Raw genomic sequence first — 23,958 nt, forward strand, 5'->3', positions numbered from 1 at the left:
AGCATTTGATGCCCATTTCAAGTTGCCTTCTGGCATTTAAGGGTGAACCACCTAATTTTGGACTGGTAACACTATTTTGGAACGGCTTTCGTGTCCAGATTATTTCGAATATAGAATGCTCCGGGCAGCTTACCAAAACTGAGAGGTTTGAAATCATTTTTGCCTTATTATAAAACGCTCCGGTGCGTTGGTAAAACCCATGTTTTTATCACATAAATCCACTGTCTAAAGGGAAATCATGCCGTGCCCGCTGCAGCATAGATCATGCATAGATGATGCAACACATGGGCAGGGCATGTATATGCATGATGCAAACACGGATGAAGCATATATATAGATTTCCATTCAAACTCTGTTACAGCACAACCACATATAGACCAACCCGACAAGGTAGCCATACAATCTATTCTCTTCTCTTCGTTAACGGCCATTATTGGTTCAGCTGAGTTATTTCTTTTTTGAACAGTAAAAAAAAAAGTTGCAGTTGCAGAGTCATAAGCTAAATAAAACGACCTAAGCATTAAAATGTGCTCCTATTAAAAGGGAAGGAAGTAAAAAATAAAAAAAAGGATTGTGAAGACGAGGATAGCTTATTGATCCAGACCTTGCACTGTTGAAGGTTGTAATTGGTGGGGAAAGGAGAGTGACAAACTGGTTCGATAAATTAGCGGTGCGGGAAAAGAAAGATGCCCGTGCATTGGTTCTGCACATCTGAAGAGACACAGGGTGGCTAGCTGAAGCTGAGTGAGTGGAGCATGGACACGTTATGGCTGGGGAAACTGCAGTTGATAACTTTGGCACAGTACACACCATCGACCAATATTTGGCACAGCTATGGGTTCACCGGTCTCTGCTGTTGTGGCTAACTTGGAAATGGAGAAACTTGAACTAAAGATATTTGAGTCCCATAATAATTGCCTCGCACGATACTGGAACAGGTACGTGGATGACAGTTTCGCCATTGTACATACAGACGTGGTGGACCACCTACTTGGGCAACTTTGTCGGGTATTCCGCAGCATTCGTTTTGCAATTTAAATGGAAAAAGGAAATTGGCCTTTTTGGATGTGGAGGTACACCGTAAGCTTGATGGATACCTAAAGACGTAGATCTACAGGAAACTAATCCACACCAACAGATTTTACTGCGTTTTAATTCCTGCAACCCAATCACCCACAAACACAGTGCAGCACGAGCCTTGGCAGCTCGGGCATGGGCTGTGTCATCTTGCAAAGCCAATGCAATTAAATTAATTAGATTAGTTAGAGGGTTCTACTCAAAAATGGATACAGCAAAGGCATATCAGTTAGGATTAGTTAGAGGGGTCCTGCTCTAAAATGGATATAGCAAAGGGATATCAGTTAGGATTAGTTAGAGGGGTCCTGCTCTAAAATGGATATAGCAAAGGGATATCAGATAGGATTCGTTAGAGGGGTCCTGCTCTAAAATGGATATAGCAAAGGGATATCAGTTAGGATTAGTTAGAGGGGTCCTGCTCTAAAATGGATATAGCAAAGGGATATCAGATAGGATTAGTTAGAGGGGTCCTGCTCTAAAATGGATATAGCAAAGGGATATCAGTTAGGATTAGTTAGAGGGGTCCTGCTCTAAAATGGATATAGCAAAGGGATATCAGATAGGATTCGTTAGAGGGGTCCTGCTCTAAAATGGATATAGCAAAGGGATATCAGTTAGGATTAGTTAGAGGGGTCCTGCTCTAAAATGGATATAGCAAAGGGATATCAGATAGGATTAGTTAGAGGGGTCCTGCTCTAAAATAGGTATAGCAAAGGGATATCAGTTAGGATTAGTTAGAGGGGTCCTGCTCTAAAATGGGTACAGCAAAGGGATATCAGTTAGGATTAGTTAGAGGGGTCCTGCTCTAAAATGGATATAGCAAAGGGATATCAGATAGGATTAGTTAGAGGGGTCCTGCTCTAAAATGGATATACCAAAGGGATATCAGATAGGATTAGTTAGAGGGGTCCTGCTCAAAAATGGATATAGCAAAGGGATATCAGTTAGGATTAGTTAGAGGGTTCTACTCAAAAATGGATACAGCAAAGGCATATCAGTTAGGATTAGTAAGAGGGGTCCTGCTCTAAAATGGATATAGCAAAGGGATATCAGTTAGGATTAGTTAGAGGGGTCCTGCTCAAAAATGGATATAGCAAAGGGATATCAGATAGGATTAGTTAGAGGGGTCCTGCTCAAAAATGGATATAGCAAAGGGATATCAGTTAGGATTAGTTAGAGGGGTCCTGCTCAAAAATGGATATAGCAAAGGGATATCAGTTAGGATTAGTTAGAGGGGTCCTGCTCAAAAATGGATATAGCAAAGGGATATCAGTTAGGATTAGTTAGAGGGGTCCTGCTCAAAAATGGATATAGCAAAGGGATATCAGTTAGGATTAGTTAGAGGGGTCCTGCTCTAAAATGGATATAGCAAAGGGATATCAGTTAGGATTAGTTAGAGGGGTCCTGCTCAAAAATGGATATAGCAAAGGGATATCAGATAGGATTAGTTAGAGGGGTCCTGCTCAAAAATGGATATAGCAAAGGGATATCAGTTAGGATTAGTTAGAGGGGTCCTGCTCAAAAATGGATATAGCAAAGGGATATCAGTTAGGATTAGTTAGAGGGGTCCTGCTCAAAAATGGATATAGCAAAGGGATATCAGTTAGGATTAGTTAGAGGGGTCCTGCTCTAAAATGGGTATAGCAAAGGGATATCAGTTAGGATTAGTTAGAGGGGTCCTGCTCAAAAATGGATATAGCAAAGGGATATCAGTTAGGATTAGTTAGAGGGGTCCTGCTCTAAAATGGATATAGCAAAGGGATATCATTTAGGATTAGTTAGAGGGGTCCTGCTCTAAAATGGGTACAGCAAAGGGATATCAGTTAGGATTAGTTAGAAGGGTCCTGCTCTAAAATGGATATAGCAAAGGGATATCAGTTAGGATTAGTTAGAGGGGTTCTACTCAAAAATGGGTACAGCAAAGGGATATCAGTTAGGATTAGTTAGAGGGGTCCTGCTCTAAAATGGATATAGCAAAGGGATATCAGTTAGGATTAGTTAGAGGGGTCCTGCTCTAAAATGGATAGAGCAAAGGGATATCAGTTAGGATTAGTTAGAGGGGTTCTACTCAAAAATGGGTACAGCAAAGGGATATCAGTTAGGATTAATTAGAGGGGTCCTGCTCTAAAATGGATATAGCAAAGGGATATCAGTTAGGATTAGTTAGAGGGGTCCTGCTCAAAAATGGATATAGCAAAGGATATCAGTTAGGATTAGTTAGAGGGGTCCTGCTCTAAAATGGGTATAGCAAAGGGATATCAGTTAGGATTAGTTAGAGGGGTCCTGCTCTAAAATGGGTATAGCAAAGGGATATCAGTTAGGATTAGTTAGAGGGGTCCTGCTCTAAAATGGATATAGCAAAGGGATATCAGTTAGGATTATTTAGAGGGGTCCTGCTCAAAAATGGATATAGCAAAGGGATATCAGTTAGGATTAGTTAGAGGGGTCCTGCTCTAAAATGGATATAGCAAAGGGATATCAGTTAGGATTAGTTAGAGGGGTCCTGCTCTAAAATGGATATAGCAAAGGGATATCAGTTAGGATTAGTTAGAGGGGTCCTGCTCTAAAATGGATATCGCAAAAGGATATCAGTTAGGATTAGTTAGAGGGGTCCTGCTCTAAAATGGATATAGCAAAGGGATATCAGTTAGGATTAGTTAGAGGGGTCCTGCTCTAAAATGGATATAGCAAAGGGATATCAGTTAGGATTAGTTAGAGGGGTCCTGCTCTAAAATGGATATCGCAAAGGGATATCAGTTAGGATTAGTTAGAGGGGTCCTGCTCTAAAATGGATATAGCAAAGGGATATCAGTTAGGATTAGTTAGAGGGGTCCTGCTCTAAAATGGATATAGCAAAGGGATATCAGATAGGATTCGTTAGAGGGGTCCTGCTCTAAAATGGATATAGCAAAGGGATATCAGTTAGGATTAGTTAGAGGGGTCCTGCTCTAAAATGGATATAGCAAAGGGATATCAGATAGGATTAGTTAGAGGGGTCCTGCTCTAAAATAGGTATAGCAAAGGGATATCAGTTAGGATTAGTTAGAGGGGTCCTGCTCTAAAATGGGTACAGCAAAGGGATATCAGTTAGGATTAGTTAGAGGGGTCCTGCTCTAAAATGGATATAGCAAAGGGATATCAGATAGGATTAGTTAGAGGGGTCCTGCTCTAAAATGGGTATAGCAAAGGGATATCAGTTAGGATTAGTTAGAGGGGTCCTGCTCTAAAATAGGTATAGCAAAGGGATATCAGTTAGGATTAGTTAGAGGGGTCCTGCTCTAAAATAGGTATAGCAAAGGGATATCAGATAGGATTAGTTAGAGGGGTCCTGCTCTAAAATGGATATAGCAAAGGGATATCAGTTAGGATTAGTTAGAGGGGTCCTGCTCTAAAATGGGTATAGCAAAGGGATATCAGATAGGATTAGTTAGAGGGGTCCTGCTCTAAAATGGATATAGCAAAGGGATATCAGTTAGGATTAGTTAGAGGGGTCCTGCTCTAAAATGGATATAGCAAAGGGATATCAGATAGGATTAGTTAGAGGGGTCCTGCTCTAAAATGAATATAGCAAAGGGATATCAGATGGGATTAGTTAGAGGGGTCCTGCTCTAAAATGGGTATAGCAAAGGGATATCAGTTAGGATTAGTTAGAGGGGTCCTGCTCTAAAATGGATATAGCAAAGGGATATCAGATCGGATTAGTTAGAGGGGTCCTGCTCTAAAATGGGTATAGCAAAGGGATATCAGTTAGGATTAGTTAGAGGGGTCCTGCTCTAAAATGGATATAGCAAAGGGATATCAGTTAGGATTAGTTAGAGGGGTCCTGCTCTAAAATGGATATAGCAAAGGGATATCAGTTAGGATTAGTTAGAGGGGTCCTGCTCTAAAATGGATATAGCAAAGGGATATCAGTTAGGATTAGTTAGAGGGGTCCTGCTCTGAAATGGATATAGCAAAGGGATATCAGTTAGGATTAGTTAGAGGGGTCCTGCTCAAAAATGGATATAGCAAAGGGATATCAGTTAGGATTAGTTAGAGGGGTCCTGCTCTAAAATGGATATAGCAAAGGGATATCAGTTAGGATTAGTTAGAGGGGTCCTGCTCTAAAATGGATATAGCAAAGGGATATCAGTTAGGATTAGTTAGAGGGGTCCTGCTCTAAAATGGATATAGCAAAGGGATATCAGTTAGGATTAGTTAGAGGGGTCCTGCTCTAAAATGGATAAAGCAAAGGGATATCAGTTAGGATTAGTTAGAGGGGTCCTGCTCTAAAATGGATATAGCAAAGGGATATCAGTTAGGATTAGTTAGAGGGGTCCTGCTCTGAAATGGATATAGCAAAGGGATATCAGTTAGGATTAGTTAGAGGGGTCCTGCTCTGAAATGGATATAGCAAAGGGATATCAGTTAGGATTAGTTAGAGGGGTCCTGCTCTGAAATGGATATAGCAAAGGGATATCAGTTAGGATTAGTTAGAGGGGTCCTGCTCTAAAATGGGTATAGCAAAGGGATATCAGTTAGGATTAGTTAGAGGGGTCCTACTCAAAAATGGGTATAGCAAAGGGATATCAGATAGGATTAGTTAGAGGGGTCCTGCTCTAAAATGGATATAGCAAAGGGATATCAGTTAGGATTAGTTAGAGGGGTCCTGCTCTAAAATGGGTATAGCAAAGGGATATCAGTTAGGATTAGTTAGAGGGGTCCTACTCAAAAATGGGTATAGCAAAGGGATATCAGTTAGGATTAGTTAGAGGGGTCCTGCTCTAAAATGGGTATAGCAAAGGGATATCAGTTAGGATTAGTTAGAGGGGTCCTACTCAAAAATGGGTATAGCAAAGGGATATCAGATAGGATTAGTTAGAGGGGTCCTGCTCTAAAATGGGTATAGCAAAGGGATATCAGTTAGGATTAGTTAGAGGGGTCCTACTCAAAAATGGGTATAGCAAAGGGATATCAGTTAGGATTAGTTAGAGGGGTCCTGCTCTAAAATGGATATAGCAAAGGGATATCAGTTAGGATTAGTTAGAGGGGTCCTACTCAAAAATGGGTATAGCAAAGGGATATCAGTTAGGATTAGTTAGAGGGGTCCTGCTCTAAAATGGATATAGCAAAGGGATATCAGTTAGGATTAGTTAGAGGGGTCCTACTCAAAAATGGGTATAGCAAAGGGATATCAGATAGGATTAGTTAGAGGGGTCCTGCTCTAAAATGGATATAGCAAAGGGATATCAGTCAGGATTAGTTAGAGGGGTCCTACTCAAAAATGGGTATAGCAAAGGGATATCAGTTAGGATTAGTTAGAGGGGTCCTGCTCTAAAATGGGTATAGCAAAGGGATATCAGTTAGGATTAGTTAGAGGGGTCCTGCTCTAAAATGGATATAGCAAAGGGATATCAGTTAGGATTAGTTAGAGGGGTCCTACTCAAAAATGGGTATAGCAAAGGGATATCAGTTAGGATTAGTTAGAGGGGTCCTGCTCTAAAATGGGTATAGCAAAGGGATATCAGTTAGGATTAGTTAGAGGGGTCCTACTCAAAAATGGGTATAGCAAAGGGATATCAGTTAGGATTAGTTAGAGGGGTCCTGCTCTAAAATGGATATAGCAAAGGGATATCAGTTAGGATTAGTTAGAGGGGTCCTACTCAAAAATGGGTATAGCAAAGGGATATCAGATAGGATTAGTTAGAGGGGTCCTGCTCTAAAATGGATATAGCAAAGGGATATCAGTGAGGATTAGTTAGAGGGGTCCTGCTCTAAAATGGGTATAGCAAAGGGATATCAGATAGGATTAGTTAGAGGGGTCCTGCTCTAAAATGGATATAGCAAAGGGATATCAGTTAGGATTAGTTAGAGGGGTCCTGCTCTAAAATGGATATAGCAAAGGGATATCAGATAGGATTAGTTAGAGGGGTCCTGCTCTAAAATGGATATAGCAAAGGGATATCAGATAGGATTAGTTAGAGGGGTCCTGCTCTAAAATGGGTATAGCAAAGGGATATCAGTTAGGATTAGTTAGAGGGGTCCTGCTCTAAAATGGATATAGCAAAGGGATATCAGATAGGATTAGTTAGAGGGGTCCTGCTCTAAAATGGGTATAGCAAAGGGATATCAGTTAGGATTAGTTAGAGGGGTCCTGCTCTAAAATGGATATAGCAAAGGGATATCAGTTAGGATTAGTTAGAGGGGTCCTGCTCTAAAATGGATATAGCAAAGGGATATCAGTTAGGATTAGTTAGAGGGGTCCTGCTCTAAAATGGATATAGCAAAGGGATATCAGATAGGATTAGTTAGAGGGGTCCTACTCAAAAATGGGTATAGCAAAGGGATATCAGATAGGATTAGTTAGAGGGGTCCTGCTCTAAAATGGGTATAGCAAAGGGATATCAGATAGGATTAGTTAGAGGGGTCCTACTCAAAAATGGGTATAGCAAAGGGATATCAGATAGGATTAGTTAGAGGGGTCCTGCTCTAAAATGGGTATAGCAAAGGGATATCAGATAGGATTAGTTAGAGGGGTCCTACTCAAAAATGGGTATAGCAAAGGGATATCAGATAGGATTAGTTAGAGGGGTCCTGCTCTAAAATGGATATAGCAAAGGGATATCAGTTAGGATTAGTTAGAGGGGTCCTGCTCTAAAATGGGTATAGCAAAGGGATATCAGATAGGATTAGTTAGAGGGGTCCTGCTCTAAAATGGATATATGAAAGGGATATCAGATAGGATTAGTTAGAGGGGTCCTGCTCTAAAATGGATATAGCAAAGGGATATCAGTTAGGATTAGTTAGAGGGGTCCTGCTCTAAAATGGGTATAGCAAAGGGATATCAGATAGGATTAGTTAGAGGGGTCCTGCTCTAAAATGGGTATAGCAAAGGGATATCAGATAGGATTAGTTAGAGGGGTCCTGCTCTAAAATGGATATAGCAAAGGGATATCAGTTAGGATTAGTTAGAGGGGTCCTGCTCTAAAATGGGTATAGCAAAGGGATATCAGATAGGATTAGTTAGAGGGGTCCTGCTCTAAAATGGGTATAGCAAAGGGATATCAGATAGGATTAGTTAGAGGGGTCCTACTCAAAAATGGGTATAGCAAAGGGATATCAGATAGGATTAGTTAGAGGGGTCCTGCTCTAAAATGGGTATAGCAAAGGGATATCAGATAGGATTAGTTAGAGGGGTCCTACTCAAAAATGGGTATAGCAAAGGGATATCAGATAGGATTAGTTAGAGGGGTCCTGCTCTAAAATGGATATAGCAAAGGGATATCAGTTAGGATTAGTTAGAGGGGTCCTGCTCTAAAATGGGTATAGCAAAGGGATATCAGATAGGATTAGTTAGAGGGGTCCTGCTCTAAAATGGATATAGCAAAGGGATATCAGATAGGATTAGTTAGAGGGGTCCTGCTCTAAAATGGATATAGCAAAGGGATATCAGTTAGGATTAGTTAGAGGGGTCCTGCTCTAAAATGGATATAGCAAAGGGATATCAGATAGGATTAGTTAGAGGGGTCCTGCTCTAAAATGGATATAGCAAAGGGATATCAGTTAGGATTAGTTAGAGGGGTCCTGCTCTAAAATGGATATAGCAAAGGGATATCAGATAGGATTAGTTAGAGGGGTCCTGCTCTAAAATGGATATAGCAAAGGGATATCAGTTAGGATTAGTTAGAGGGGTCCTGCTCTAAAATGGGTACAGCAAAGGTATATCAGTTAGGATTAGTTAGAGGGGTCCTGCTCTAAAATGGATATAGCAAAGGGATATCAGTTAGGATTAGTTAGAGGGGTCCTGCTCTAAAATGGATATAGCAAAGGGATATCAGATAGGATTAGTTAGAGGGGTCCTGCTCTAAAATGGATATAGCAAAGGGATATCAGATAGGATTAGTTAGAGGGGTCCTGCTCTAAAATTGATAGAGCAAAGGGATATCAGTTAGGATTAGTTAGAGGGGTCCTGCTCTAAAATGGATATAGCAAAGGGATATCAGTTAGGATTAGTTAGAGGGGTCCTGCTCAAAAATGGATATAGCAAAGGGATATCAGTTAGGATTAGTTAGAGGGGTCCTGCTCTAAAATGGGTATAGCAAAGGGATATCAGATAGGATTAGTTAGAGGGGTCCTGCTCTAAAATGGGTATAGCAAAGGGATATCAGATAGGATTAGTTAGAGGGGTCCTGCTCTAAAATGGATATAGCAAAGGGATATCAGTTAGGATTAGTTAGAGGGGTCCTACTCTAAAATGGATATAGCAAAGGGATATCAGTTAGGATTAGTTAGAGGGGTCCTGCTCTAAAATGGGTATAGCAAAGGGATATCAGTTAGGATTAGTTAGAGGGGTCCTGCTCTAAAATGGGTACAGCAAAGGGATATCATTTAGGATTAGTTAGAGGGGTCCTACTCAAAAATGGGTACAGCAAAGGGATATCAGTTAGGATTAGTTAGAGGGGTCCTACTCTAAAATGGGTATAGCAAAGGGATATCAGTTAGGATTAGTTAGAGGGGTCCTGCTCTAAAATGGGTATAGCAAAGGGATATCAGTTAGGATTAGTTAGAGGGGTCCTGCTCTAAAATGGGTATAGCAAAGGGATATCAGATAGGATTAGTTAGAGGGGTCCTGCTCTAAAATGGGTACAGCAAAGGGATATCAGTTAGGATTAGTTAGAGGGGTCCTACTCTAAAATGGATATAGCAAAGGGATATCAGTTAGGATTAGTTAGAGGGGTCCTACTCTAAAATGGGTACAGCAAAGGGATATCAGTTAGGATTAGTTAGAGGGGTCCTGCTCTAAAATGGGTATAGCAAAGGGATATCAGTTAGGATTAGTTAGAGGGGTCCTGCTCTAAAATGGGTATAGCAAAGGGATATCAGTTAGGATTAGTTAGAGGGGTCCTGCTCTAAAATGGGTATAGCAAAGGGATATCAGTTAGGATTAGTTAGAGGGGTCCTGCTCTAAAATGGGTATAGCAAAGGGATATCAGTTAGGATTAGTTAGAGGGGTCCTGCTCTAAAATGGGTATAGCAAAGGGATATCAGATAGGATTAGTTAGAGGGGTCCTGCTCTAAAATGGGTATAGCAAAGGGATATCAGTTAGGATTAGTTAGAGGGGTCCTGCTCTAAAATGGATATAGCAAAGGGATATCAGTTAGGATTAGTTAGAGGGGTCCTGCTCAAAAATGGATATAGCAAAGGGATATCAGTTAGGATTAGTTAGAGGGGTCCTGCTCAAAAATGGATATAGCAAAGAGATATCAGTTAGGATTAGTTAGAGGGGTCCTGCTCTAAAATGGATATAGCAAAGGGATATCAGTTAGGATTAGAGTCCTGATCCCTACCCTGAAAGAACCAAAACTGACAGAACGGAAGGAACCAGACACGCTTGGGCACTGTCGTACTACCCGGGGTTTTTCCTAAAGGATTAGCAAGATAGTACACAGCGCACGGATTGGTGTGGCCTACAAGCCTCTACACACCATCCCCAATGGCATTTCAAAATGGACGTCCACAATATTAACAGGTGATGTATCTGGAGTCGTTTACCTTTCATCATGCAAAGACTGTGACCAATTCTACATTGGTAAAAGTGAAATAAATTTGAAACAAAGGCTAGATCAACATGATAAAGCAGTTCGGCTAGAAAGGTGACAAAGTCAGCCTACGCTCGTCATTGCGTGCAATCTAGCCACAAATTTGACTTTAATGGGACCCGTATCCTCGACCCCGACGACACATTGATACTGGAAGCATTGCATGTGAAGAGCTGAGAGAGAGATCTGACTGGGGAGACTGTGGACATACCCACACAATACACACCTCTCATACAAATGGCAAAAACTGGATGGCACAAACAGCTGGATAAGGTGAGCAGCAAACAACAACACTAAATCCCAAACACCACACCCATGTGTGTACAACATCCAATGGAAATTTCAAAAATCACACAACCCACACCTCATCGCGTCCAACCCGGACACGAAACCAACCATGTTCATGCGCCGGGAACACAACAACAACAACAAAAACAACAAGCGCACACACACATGCTCAAGCACACTCGTACAACACTTTTTTTTTTTTTTTTTTTTTTTTTTAACACATGATCTGGTGTTGTACGAGCGTGCTTGAGCATGTGTGTGTGCGCTTGTTGTTTTTGTTGTTGTTGTTGTGTTCCCGGCGCATGAACATGGTTGGTTTCGTGTCCGGGTTGGACGCGATGAGGTGTGGGTTGTGTGATTTTTGAAATTTCCATTGGATGTTGTACACACATGGGTGTGGTGTTTGGGATTTAGTGTTGTTGTTTGCTGCTCACCTTATCCAGCTGTTTGTGCCATCCAGTTTTTGCCATTTGTATGAGAGGTGTGTATTGTGTGGGTATGTCCACAGTCTCCCCAGTCAGATCTCTCTCTCAGCTCTTCACATGCAATGCTTCCAGTATCAATGTGTCGTCGGGGTCGAGGATACGGGTCCCATTAAAGTCAAATTTGTGGCTAGATTGCACGCAATGACGAGCGTAGGCTGACTTTGTCACCTTTCTAGCCGAACTGCTTTATCATGTTGATCTAGCCTTTGTTTCAAATTTATTTCATGTGTAAGTAACACCAGATCATGTGTAAGTAATAACAAAAAAGAACAGCAACCCATCAATGATGTGCGTTGACGTTTATTTGCTTGAGGTTTGCAAAAAAAAAAAAAAAAAAAAAAAAAAAACCTTACCTGGAGCACCGGCACGTGACCAGAAGCAGCCACATGGTGAATAAAAACCTGGTACGTGCCGGGGCTCGTGGTCTATTGGCCTGAGGAAGCCTTTGTGAAGCGGGTGAAACGTCGCCTGAGACCTTTTCTGCTTTTCCTTATTTCCTCAAATTTGCGGAGAAAAACTAGTACTTCTTGGAAGCGCCATTCTTTCTTTTTTTCATGTATAATCCCAACCGCTCCAATCTTTTAGTGTGTGTGTGTGTGTGTGTGTGTGCGTGTGCGTGTGTGTGTGTGTGTGTGTGTGTGTGTGTGTGTGTGTGTGTGTGTGTGTCTGCGTGCGTGCGTGCGTGTGTGTGCGCGTGCGTGCACGCACACAGCCAATATTTGAATGGTATTAGGGGATTTTTCTTTCCTCTCTCAATGACCCACATTGTCTTCAATGAGGTTTTTGTTTTTTTGTTCCCATTGGTGTCTTCATTTTGTTTATAGCTGTGGTTGTAACTTAGTGATTCAGCATTTTCTCCTTGTCAGTCCCTTCTTTCATTGGCATTGCTTGTGATTGTTTCACGCAACTGCTTTTTGGCCACTCATTCACTTTTTCTTACCTCCCTGATGAACTAGTTCTTGCTGAGACTGGTCTCGGCTGTGGTCGCAGCCATTGCTTCTGGGACACCGTCAATAACATCAGTGTCGACTGACCAGAAACTTCCTGGACCATGGCCAGAACGTGCCATTGAGCTCGCCCTGCATCTGCAGGTCAATGAAGACTTCCTCAAGCAGCAATACGCTGTTGAGCTCTACAATGCTGGTCATGACCTTTTGGCAGAGGAGGTGATTTCAGTAACAATTTTTAATTTGCAGACTATTGAAGGATGTGTTGAGGATAACAAAAACAAGTATATCTGTCAGACCAAGGTAATGTTGCCATATTGAAGGTGTGCGGTTCCATCTACAAACCAAATAACCATGTTTTGCGACATACTGTTCATAGAAGGTTCAACATAATCCAAACCAGAGGGGAGATTTAAATACTAAATTAATGCAATAAAGCACCTAACTTCAACATGGCTACCATATTTCCGGTCTTTATTTCTTTTTTGCGATTTATTTTGTGACTTCTTCTGTCATTTTTTTTTTCTATCTCTTTCGATTTTTACTTTCCTTTCTGCTTATTTCTGTCTCAGCCATAAAAGGTTTGTTTAGTTTTAACACATTGATGCATTAATGGTTTCCTTGAGCTTATTAATAGCTTTTCTCTATAAACCATTTCTTGTAAGCAATTCAGACAAATAGTATTGTCACGTGCACATTCCCCGGCATGCAGCCGAGAATGGTGCCTTGTGGGAAAACACACACACAATGAGTTCTTGCTCAAGCGACGGCTGAGCTTGGAGCTAAGTTTGGTAGGCCGCTCGCTCAAGACGTAAAGCCAGCGATCCTATTCCAAGTGTGGGCTAATTTCATGCCAGTTATCAGAATTTAAACTCTATTTAACGAATTCCCCTTTGGGATGCCCAACATACCGAATGAGGCGACACATGGGAGGCAAAGGGAGGACCAGACACGTCCATCACTCTGCGCAGGCATCTCCTTGCTCGGTGCAGTCACATCCTTTATCTATGCGGACCCGCTGCTCCGTCGCCGGCGTATACTTCTCATACCCCAAGGGAGCCAGCTCACACACAACAGAGCCAAGGAGCACCAGCCCAATCACAGTGGGGTCTAACACACGATCCTTGACACTGTGGGGCCTCGACAAGCGCTATCTCTCAAGCGTTATCTCTCACAAGCGTTTTTGTCCCCCGTCGGACCGCGGAGCGAAAGGTGGACTATGGTTTTCCCCTCCGTCCGTGTGTGCGTCCGTGCGTCCGTCTGTCCGTGCGTGCATGCGTGCGGATGTGAGTGCGTGCATGCGTAAGCGAAGGACCGAATTCTAATTTGGTGTGTGGGTGCGTCAAACGCCAAGATGGCCACCACCATATATATATGTCTGAACCTTGTGAGCGAAATATCTTGAAAAATAAACGAACTACTAACTTCTAATCTGGTGTGTGGGTGTACCTACACATAAGGAAGAACCCTATTGAAAATTGGGTCGCCACGTTAAAATCCAAGATGGCCGCCGCCATGTATGTCTGAACCTTGTGAGCAGAATATCTTGAAAAATAAACGAACTACTAACTTCTCATCTGGTGTGTAGGTGTATCTACGCATAAGGAAGAACGCTATTGCAAATTTGGTCGCCACGTCAAAATCTAAGATGGCTACCACCATATACAGACTTGGCATTTAATATGGAATATTTTTTTTGTGGGGTGAACTTACTTTTCAAGATGACTTAGAACCAAAAGTTCATTGGAATTATGTTGAAATTATTCTAGATTTTGTTAATGTGACCTTTAAAAGAGACAAAAACCACATATGACATTTCAAAGCAAATATATTGATCCTTGAAAGTGATGGAAACTGATATCGAACTCAATTCACAGACAGTACTGTGTTAAACTTCTGTGCGTTTTCCAGAAGTATCTCTTTATTTTGCACATTAGCCAAAAAATTTTTTGAACAAAAACAAAAGTTAAATTACGACTGGGATTATGGACAGTAAAATTACAGTTCAGTACTTCGTGTAACCCCCACGAGCATTCAGGAGTGCACGTACACGTTGAGGCATGCTGTTCACGAGATTTGCCAGGGTTTGGACAGGAATCGCTTGCCATGCAGTGACAATAGCCTGCTGCAATTCACGCACAGAGGCAGGCTGCTGGTCCAAGTTGTCGATTTGACGCGTTAATTCTGCCCACAAGTTCTCTATCGGATTCATATCCGGGGACATGGCAGGCCACTCCATATGCTCTACACCACGGTCAGCAAGAAAGTGTTGGATCATGCGAGCACGATGAGGCCGTGCATTGTCATCTTGGAAGACAAAGTTTCCTCGAAAGGCTGCACGAACAAATGGAAGCAATGTTTCTTCCAGAATGGCCCTGTGCTTGAACTGGTTCAGGTTTCTATTCAGAACAACCAGGTCAGTTTTGCCCCCTGCATGAAAAGCAGCCCAAACGGTCACCCCACCACCTTCAGCTTGGACTCTTGGCACTATACAATCTTCGTTGTAGGCTTCATGCACTTGTCTGCGCACTCGGACGCAGCCATATTGACGATAGACCAGAAATCTAGACTTGTCACTGAAGATCACATGATTCCAGTGTCCTGGCTGCCATTGACGGTGCTCTCTGGCCCACTGCAATCGGCGCTGGCGGTGTTTTCTGGTCAGACGTGGCTTTCTCAGGGGATGCCTGGCACGATAGCCTGCTTGAACCAGTCGTTGGTTGACTAGCCTTCTGGATACAGGCACATTTGTCAGTTACTGCCACTCAGCCCTAAGCCGATTAGCTGACTTGGTACGGCCATTGCGGACTAACCGGTGCAGCTGACGATCATCCCTTCTTGTGGTTCTGCGGGGAAGTCCTGACCTCGGTATTGGAGTAGGGACACCCCTCTGAGCATTTCGTTTCAGGATCTTTGACACCTGACCTTGAGTGATGCGATACTGCCGAGCAATAGCACGCTGTTTCATGCCGGAATTTCGTAAAGCCACCACTAAATGACAAACAGCATTGTTGAGTTGACGGACCATCTCCAGGGAAAGCGGCAATAACTTTTGTAGACGTGCAGCAGTTGTATTCCACTAATACAGAACGCAACAACCCTTATATACCCGATTGTGAAGCCAATCGTCAAATGTACCTGTCCTTACATTTTGTCACACCACCTGTGATATAATCCTGTTATTGGCTTCTTGCTGCGACAGACAATCAGTGACATGGTTCTTTTAACAAAGAAATCACCGAAGTGTAAAAGAAACTCACCAGATTGATATACCGAGTTCAGAAAGTAAACCCAAGTCAAGAAAAAAAAAAAATTCCATATTAAATGCCAAGTCTGTATATATGTCTGAACCTTGTGAGCGAAATATCTTGAAATATAAACGAACTACGAACTTCTAATCTGGTGTGTGCGTGTATCTACGCATAAGGAAGAACGCTATTGAAAATTGGTTCGCCACGTTAAAATCCAAGATGGCCACCTTGCGTCCTCCACTTTGTCAACTCACATCACTTCACCGACGGGGGACCTAGGCGTAACGCTTGTTATTTTCTATTTTTGTTATTTACTTGTTTTTATTTAATGTTTTTATTTTCAATCCCATATGGCCGCAAGGCCACGTGACCGATGACATCATAAATTTAATTCTTCAATCACATCAGGTTGTAGATCAGATATATGAAATTTCAGACTTTTTGGATAAGGACTGGAAATCAACTTCACTATATCATATACCACCTTCATCCTTATCACCATATTATATACCCGATGGGGTTTTTATTTTTTTTTTTATTTTTTTTTTTTTTTGTATGCAAGATCAAGGCTCGTGAAAGAGCTAACATTAATCACACAAAAAGACAAAACCGACACACAAAACACAAAAAAAAAGGGGAGCAGCAGACAAGATGGGGAGAGAGGGGGAAGGACACAAAAGAGAGGGGGAAGAGGGGGAAGGACACAAACACAACATTTGAGAGCAGGGACATCGGGAGGACTTGGGGGGAGGTGGGAGAGGATTAAAACATATGAACACTGCAAGGACTCTGGGGTGAATTACCGGGGGTAGAAAAGATCAAGGTTTTCGATGGGGGACGATAAGAGATGGTGGTGAACAGCTGTTTTAAAGACCTGGAGGGAGGAGTGGGATTGAAGGGAGTGGGGGAGTTTGTTCCAGAGGCGGGAGAAAAGGGGAATGAAAGAGTGAAGGTGAGCAGAGAGCCTAGACTTTGGCAGTTTAACCATAAGAGGGTTGCAGGCAGATCTTGTGCGACCTGAAGGAATATTGGGGGGACAGAGCACAGAGAGAGCTGGGGGAGCAAGGCCGGAGAGGAGTCGGTAGAAGACAGAAAGACCACCAACCTGCCTGCGGTGAGTGAGTGAAAGGCCCTCGGCGTTGACTACATCGCAGGAGATTCCAATGATTCTGAAAGCTTTGGCCTCAACAGCGTGAAGCCGAGCAAGGTGTGAGGCAGGAGCACCAGCCCAGAGGGGGGAACAGTATTCCATTGAGCTGCGGATGAAAGCCTTGTATGTGGTGAGGAGCTCAGGTGTGCCAAGGAAGGACTTCGCACGACGGAGGATGCCCAGTCGGCGACTGGCTTTGGAGGCCAGCTTGGAAATGTGGTTTTCCCAAGAAAGATCATGGCAGATAGTGAGACCCAAAAGCTTGAGCGACAGAACTTCTTGGAGAGGATTGTTGAGAAAGTAGATGGGAGGGTTGTCCAGTCGGTCCTTTCGGAGAGACATTGTAAGAGTGTGAGATTTGTCAGGATTGAAAGACATGTTCCACTTGTTTGACCAGTCTGTGATTTTGTCCAGGTCTGCAGAGAGTGAAGAGGCTGCAGACTGCCGATCTGAGGGATGAGGAATGGAGTGACAGAGAGTAGAGTCGTCAGCAAAGAGATAGAGAGGATTTTCAAGAGAGTCAGAGAGATCATTGATGAAGACCAGAAAAAGCACAGGGCCCAGAACACTACCTTGGGGAACTCCAGCCTGAACAGGAAGAGGAGATGAGAGAAACCCATTCAGGGCCACACGTTGACTACGACCAGAGAGGAAGTCCGCCAGCCATGCGTGGAGATTTCCATGGATACCAAAGGAGGAGAGTTTGGAGAGCAGAGCAGGGTGCCAGACCGTATCGAAGGCATGTGAAATGTCAAGGGAGACAGCTCTAATTTCCTGTTTGGCGTTGAGGACCTCCATCCATTGTTGAGAAAGCAGAAGCAGCATGTCCAGAGTAGAGTGACCAGGTCTGAAACCAAATTGATGATCAGAGATCAAGCCATTGGAGAAGAGGAAAGATTTAATATCTGAAGCAATGATGGATTCCATGACTTTGCTGATAATTGGGAGAAGGCTGATTGGTCTGTAGTTGCTGGGATCTGTTTTTGCACCTTTTTTGTGCAAAGCGGTGATGTTGGCTGATTTCCAAGCAGATGGCAGATGACCTTGAGCAAAAGAGAGGGTGAAGAGAACAGAAAGAGGGAGTGAAAGAGCAGATGAACATGATTTTAGGACCCGTGGGCTGATGCCGTCAGGACCAGTTGCAGAATCAGAGTCGAGGGTTGACAGAAACTTTTCCACCTTGTCAGGAGGAAAGGACACAGAGTCCAGGAGCAGCTGGGTACGACTGGGTACGGTGGGTACAGAGAGGGATGGGTTTGGGACACAAGATTTAGAGGCAAACACAGAGTTGAGGCATTCAGCTTTTTTACGTGCGGAGTCAGCCGTTAAGCCGTTTGAGGTGAGGGAGGGGATGGAGGGGGAACAAACACCAGAAACAGATTTGACCAGACGCCACCAGGTTTTGGAAGAGGGAGACAGATAAGAGAGTTCGGTCTTGAGAATGGTGAGATATTGTTTCCTGGCTCTCCTGAGGGTGGACACACACTTGTTTCGGGCTTTGTGAAAGGAAATGAGATTTCCTTCCTTTGGATTTGCTTTCCAGGAGACGAAAGCAAGTTGTTTCAGGGCAACAGCCTCACCACAAGATTCCGTGTACCATGGACGGGAGGAAGGGTATGACAACTGAAGACGAGATGGTATAAATCTGTGCATGAGAGAGAGCAATTTACTTTGAAAGAATTCCCAGGATGAGTTGATGTCAGAGGCGGTAGAGATGGGAGACCAGTCCAGATGATTGATGGCTGCTTGAAGACCGTGCCAGTTGGCCTGAGTGAAATGCCAGACTCGTCGACGCTGAGGAGGCTCTCTGAGAATGGTCAGAGAGATGTCCACTTTGACAAGCACATGATCAGATGAGCCGATTGGAGCAGAAGAAGAGCAGCAGACATTTTCAGGGAAGTTTGTCATAACCAAATCCAGAAGAGAAGATGCTCCGTTGACTGAGATCCGGGTCGGGAAATTGACAGATTGTGTCAGTCCCAGTGAGTCGCAGAAGTCCTTTGCTGAAGAGCCATGGCTGGTGAGAGAGGTACCCACACCCAGCCAACTGGCATGGTGACAATTGAAATCACCACATATGAGGAAGAGAGAGTTGGGATGGGTAGATAGAAGTTGGTCCATATTATCAGACAGTGAGATGTAGATGGAGTCATCGCTGATTGGTGGACGGTACAACACACATATGAACAAAAGGTGGGAGCGAAGGGGAAGCCGTAGCCAAAGGTATTCCTGGGGGTGAGGTGGAGAGAGGGCAGTGGAGGGCGAGTGAGGAAGAGAGTTTTTTATAAAGATAGCAACCCCACCTCCAGGACGAGGCTCAGGTCTATCATACCGGAGGAGGGAGTAACCTGGGAGAGATACCAAGGCATCAGAGACATCATGAAGGAGGAAAGTTTCTGTTAAGCAGATCACATCTGGTTTGTCAGAAGCAACCTGTATGGAGAGGTCAGTCAAGTTTGAGCGAAGGCCCCGGATGTTTGAGGTCCATACCGTTAATGTAGAGGAAGGGGGAGCATCGGGTCCAGAACAGGCGGGGGGGAGGGGTAGGGTAAGATGTGGAAGAGGAGGAAGAGGTAGGGAGAGCTGTTGAAGGTGTGTCAGAGATTTCAGAATAGCTTGGAGAAAGGGAAGAATGGGGCGGACAAAAGGTTTGATGGAGATTGGGTGAGGCACAGTGAGGTGTTATTTGAGGAGGGGGAAGAGCAAGGCAGAAGGTTTGGGGAGATGAAGGTGAAAGTTGGAAGGAGGAAGAAGCAGGGAGGATGCTTTGAGGAGGAGGGGTGAGAGGGGAGTCTAGGAGGGGAGGAGCGAGGGAGAGTCTCGGAGGGGAGGGGTGTGGGAGGAGTTTAGGAGGGGGGGGAGATTTGAAAGGGATGGGTGATGGGGAGGATTTGGAGGGGAGGGGTGAGATTGGATTTTGAAAAGTGTACGATTCATGGGAAACGAACATTTTTTGCAAAATGAGTTTGAGACCTTCGAGTCAAAAATACGTTTGAGGACACTGGAGGAGGGATGGAGTTCTGGATAGTTTAGGGAATGTAGAAAGGAGGAACTGTAAGAGATGGTATTATATATATTTTTTGGAATGAATAGATTTGGTGAGCAAGACGAAAGCATCCTTTTGTAGGAAAAGAAGAAAAGGGTGTTATAATATATGAGAGAAAATAGTTGTTCAGGGGAGAGATTATACATTTCTAACCGCGTGATCGCGAACGAAGAACGAACGAACAAAAAGAACAACAAATAAACAAATAAGACCTGGGAAGGAAATGCATTTTTGGGGTTTTTTTGATTTTTTTTTTTTTTGTGAGTACAGATATTAAACAAGGAGGTACGGGGTGAACGACTGGTACGAAACAGAGAACGAAAATAATTTCAGCGCATTCGACGAATCGCTGAGAGAAAAACAAACCACAAGGTCAGAGACGGTACGGTAGTCTAAGCCTACGAGTACTAGGCCGCAGAATACTCGATACCATTAACCGACGATTGTGTATACATGTACGAAAAATTAGCACCGAAAATTTTCCAAAAGATACGCTATAGGTACATACACCGAAAGATAGATACAGTCTCGACAAAAACACAATTGAGAAATATCACTTAGCTTCGAAAGCGTGAGCGCATGGAGCAGCTTCGAAAAGCAAATGTTATGACAAAAGTTTATGACAAATGCTAAGTTTCAATTTTTTTGTTGAGCAGTTTCAGACAAAAATATGTCCAAATATTTTCCTTGAATCCAATATGGCTACCATACTGCATGAGATATGATGTCAGAGTTATCAATAAAATGTTCTCCATTAATATTTCCTCCTTTGATGTTTCATAATCAATTGGGCATGCAGTTGCAAAGAAAACATTTTTAAAGCGAAAATATACACACACGCACACATGCACAAAGACACACACACACACACACACACACACACACACACACACACACACACACACACATATGCACACACACACACACACACACACACATATGCACACACACACACACACACACACACACACGCAGACATGCACAAACACACACACACACACACACGCACACGCAGTATTGCAATAGTATTGTATCTCTTTTGGTTTGGATGTAATAACATTTTCATCAGATTGACATCAACCTGGTTCACCCTTGTTTCATGAATCTGCTTGCTTGCCCTAGAATCTGCTCCTCTGTTGTAATATATTACATTTAGATTGAACTGCTTTTTTCAAAGTGTTGAAACACATTGTGGTGGAAGACCTTTTTTCTTAGGTAATCGACTTGTAACACCAGTACATCCTTTTCACCCACGCCTCACTGTTTAGGCCAGCAGGGCGGTGAGTGATCACGGAGGACTTGCATCCCAACTGTTGCTGGTCGCAGGTCAGCGTCTCTGTTACGCCTTGCTGCACATCCAGACGAAAGACGGCATGGAGCTGTTGGCACGGTTACCACCCACTCTCTGCACCTGGCTCAAAGCCATGGTACGGCTTGATGTTCAATTAACACTTCATTACTTCTTCTCTCCCAATTCTTAATCCTTTATTTTGAAGTACTTGACTAAAAATGCACTCGGCACATTTTGGGGTAAGAGGGGAAAATAATCTTTCCCCCCAATTTTATTTTCCACTGGCATAAACAAATCCATGCCATGGACAATTCCATAAAATGCACAAGGCATGATAAGTAAACCCGGTGTGCCATGCGAATGTCTTCACATCCGTAGGCTCATCAGGTTTGCCTTCTTGAGATGTGAAATCTTGTCTCTTGTGCGGCATTCGTTTAAAGTACAAGCCGATATTGATGCCTCCATTTCAGTGCACTTGTGCGTTTTTCATCAAAATGGAAAATTGTCTCTTGTTTCCTTCTGCCCATTTATCTGTCGCATTTAATAGCATCAATTTTGCCATTTACTTATCAGTGTTTAAGGAAATTAGGATTTTAATATTGTGAAACCAAGATAATCACAAACTTAAACTTCATCTCCGATCTCCCAACTACTCTTTCCTCATCGCCCCCCCCCCCCCCCCTCCACTCACTAAACACACCCTCTCCCCATTCCCGATGTAGCCATGCTCCTTTGCATAATGCCATCTTATATTTTTCAAACATCATTGCTCGTGATACAAGTAATGCCACAAACATTGAATTTGATAGACATAAGAAAAAATAAACTTCATTATTGTTGGTAGAGCATATCCTGGACTAGCAGGGACACCCGGTGTTGCCCAGTGCCATTCTAATCCTGTTGCCATTTTGAAGAAATCAAGTTGGTTTTTTTTCCAGTTGTTGGTGGGGAGGGCTAAAACACTTCTCTACATCCACTAAGGAATGAGGTCAGGGATCATTTCACATGGCTACAAATGGTTCGGTACTATATATAGTGAGAAAAAACTTCTACTTTAAAAAAAAAAAAAATTCAGTGTTTTTTATTATTTCTTATTTTGTTTTTGCCTAAAACACTCCCTGGCACTCACTGACAAACCTCTGAAAGTTTGATGAAGATCCGTTTGGCCATCTCTGAGAAAAATGGTGACACACACACACACACATACCGACACAGACACACAAACGGCTTTTTTCTTTTCTTTTTTTGTATACAAGATCGAGGCTCGTGAAAGAGCGAACATTAATCACACAGAAAGACAAACCGACACATAAAACATATAACATCGGGAGCGGTAGGCAAGATGGGGTGAGAGGGGGAGGAACACAAACAGAACATCTGAGAGCAGGGACATCGAGAGATCTGTGGGGAGAGGCATGGGAAGGGGGGGGGGGGGGTGGGAGAGGTATAAAACATATGGACACTGCTGGGACTTCCAGGAAAGAAGTTGGAATTTCAAAAAGGTGGATCTTGGGTGAATTAGTGGGGGTAGAAAAGATCAAGGTTTTGGATGGGGAAAGATAAGAGATGGTGGTGAACAGCTGTTTTAAAGACCTGGAGGGAGGAGCTCTTATAACAGAGGAATGCATTGATGAAAAATAGCATTTTTGAGATTTTATTTTTATTATAAACTAGCGGAGCCTACCCGTCGCTTTGCTGATGGACAAATTAGTCATCCTATTTGCCCAAATTAATTAATTTTTTTAAAGTATGCCAAATTAAATAACATTTCCATTACATTTGCCAAAATGTTTGCATTTGAGCACATGTGACCTCAATTGCTTAAAAAAAAAAAAACAAACACCTTTAGAGGCCATTTTTCCCCGCAAAGCGGGGGTTGGCCTTTTTCGGGAACCGTGGTTGTTGTTGTTTTTCGGTCCCCTTTTTGAAGCAATGTTTTACGGCCGGATGCCCTTCCTGACGCCAACCCTTTTTGCCGCCTTTAACGACAAACAGGGAATTACCAGTGAACTGGTACTCAAGGCATCTAAGGCTTGCGGTTCATATATACAGTGCCCTCCATAAGTATTGGAACAGTAAAATCAAATTTGTTATTATTGCTATATACTCAATAAATTTGGATTTGAGATCAAAAGATGAATATGAGGCAGGAATACAGAAGGTTAGCTTTTATTTATTGGTATTTCTATGTACGTATATGTGTTTATTGTAGAACAACAACACTTTTAATGTTCAGTCCCCCCATTTTAGGTAAGCACAAGTAATGGAACAAATTAACTTGGAGTAAATTAAAGTAGTATTAGGTGTACTGGAAAGTAATGTCGTTTTATAAGCTGTTTTTCTGTTTGAAACACGACATTATTTTCCGATACATACATTTTCCGGTGTTTTTTGGTTGCAAATCCCTTGCATGCAATAACTGCATCAGGCCTGTGACTCATCGACGTCACCAAACTCGTGGTATCCTCCTTTGAGATGCTTTGCCAAGCCTCTACTACAGCCATTTTCAGTTGTTGTTTGTTCTGTGGGGTTTCTGACTTTAGTCTCCTCTTCAGCAAGTGAAATGGATGCTCAATTGGATTTAAATCAGGAGATTGACTTGGCCTGTCTATAACCTTCCACTTTTCCCCTGATTAACTACTTGGTTGCATTGGTAGTGTATTTGGGGTTATATAAATTATATATATATATATATATATTACAGCCAATACTTTTTTTGTCATGGTAGCTTTGTGGTGAGAATACGACTGGCATCACAAACGTTGTGGTTTAAATCCAGCCTGAGATAGCATGCCGTGTTAAGGAGTTGGATTTTAGGTTGTACAACCCAAGCTTGTCTCAGGA

General features: G+C 42.8%; 1 protein-coding gene across 3 annotated transcripts in view; it reads left to right on the top strand.

Annotated features, from left to right (window-relative positions):
• Window positions 1–23,958, top strand: part of RAB3GAP2 (RAB3 GTPase activating non-catalytic protein subunit 2) — a 189,861-nt gene that overhangs the window by 164,034 nt on the left and 1,869 nt on the right. For all 3 annotated transcript variants that reach the window (XM_078784331.1, XM_078784333.1, XM_078784332.1), the window contains exons 34-35: window positions 12,386–12,595; window positions 21,092–21,250. In XM_078784331.1, coding sequence (XP_078640457.1) covers window positions 12,386–12,595; window positions 21,092–21,250 — 369 coding nt within the window. The remainder of the gene's footprint in view (window positions 1–12,385; window positions 12,596–21,091; window positions 21,251–23,958) is intronic.

Source organism: Myxine glutinosa, chromosome 9, assembly GCF_964187855.1.
Source record: "Myxine glutinosa chromosome 9, kmMyxGlut1.1, whole genome shotgun sequence".
NCBI classification, from domain to species: Eukaryota; Metazoa; Chordata; class Myxini; order Myxiniformes; family Myxinidae; genus Myxine; species Myxine glutinosa.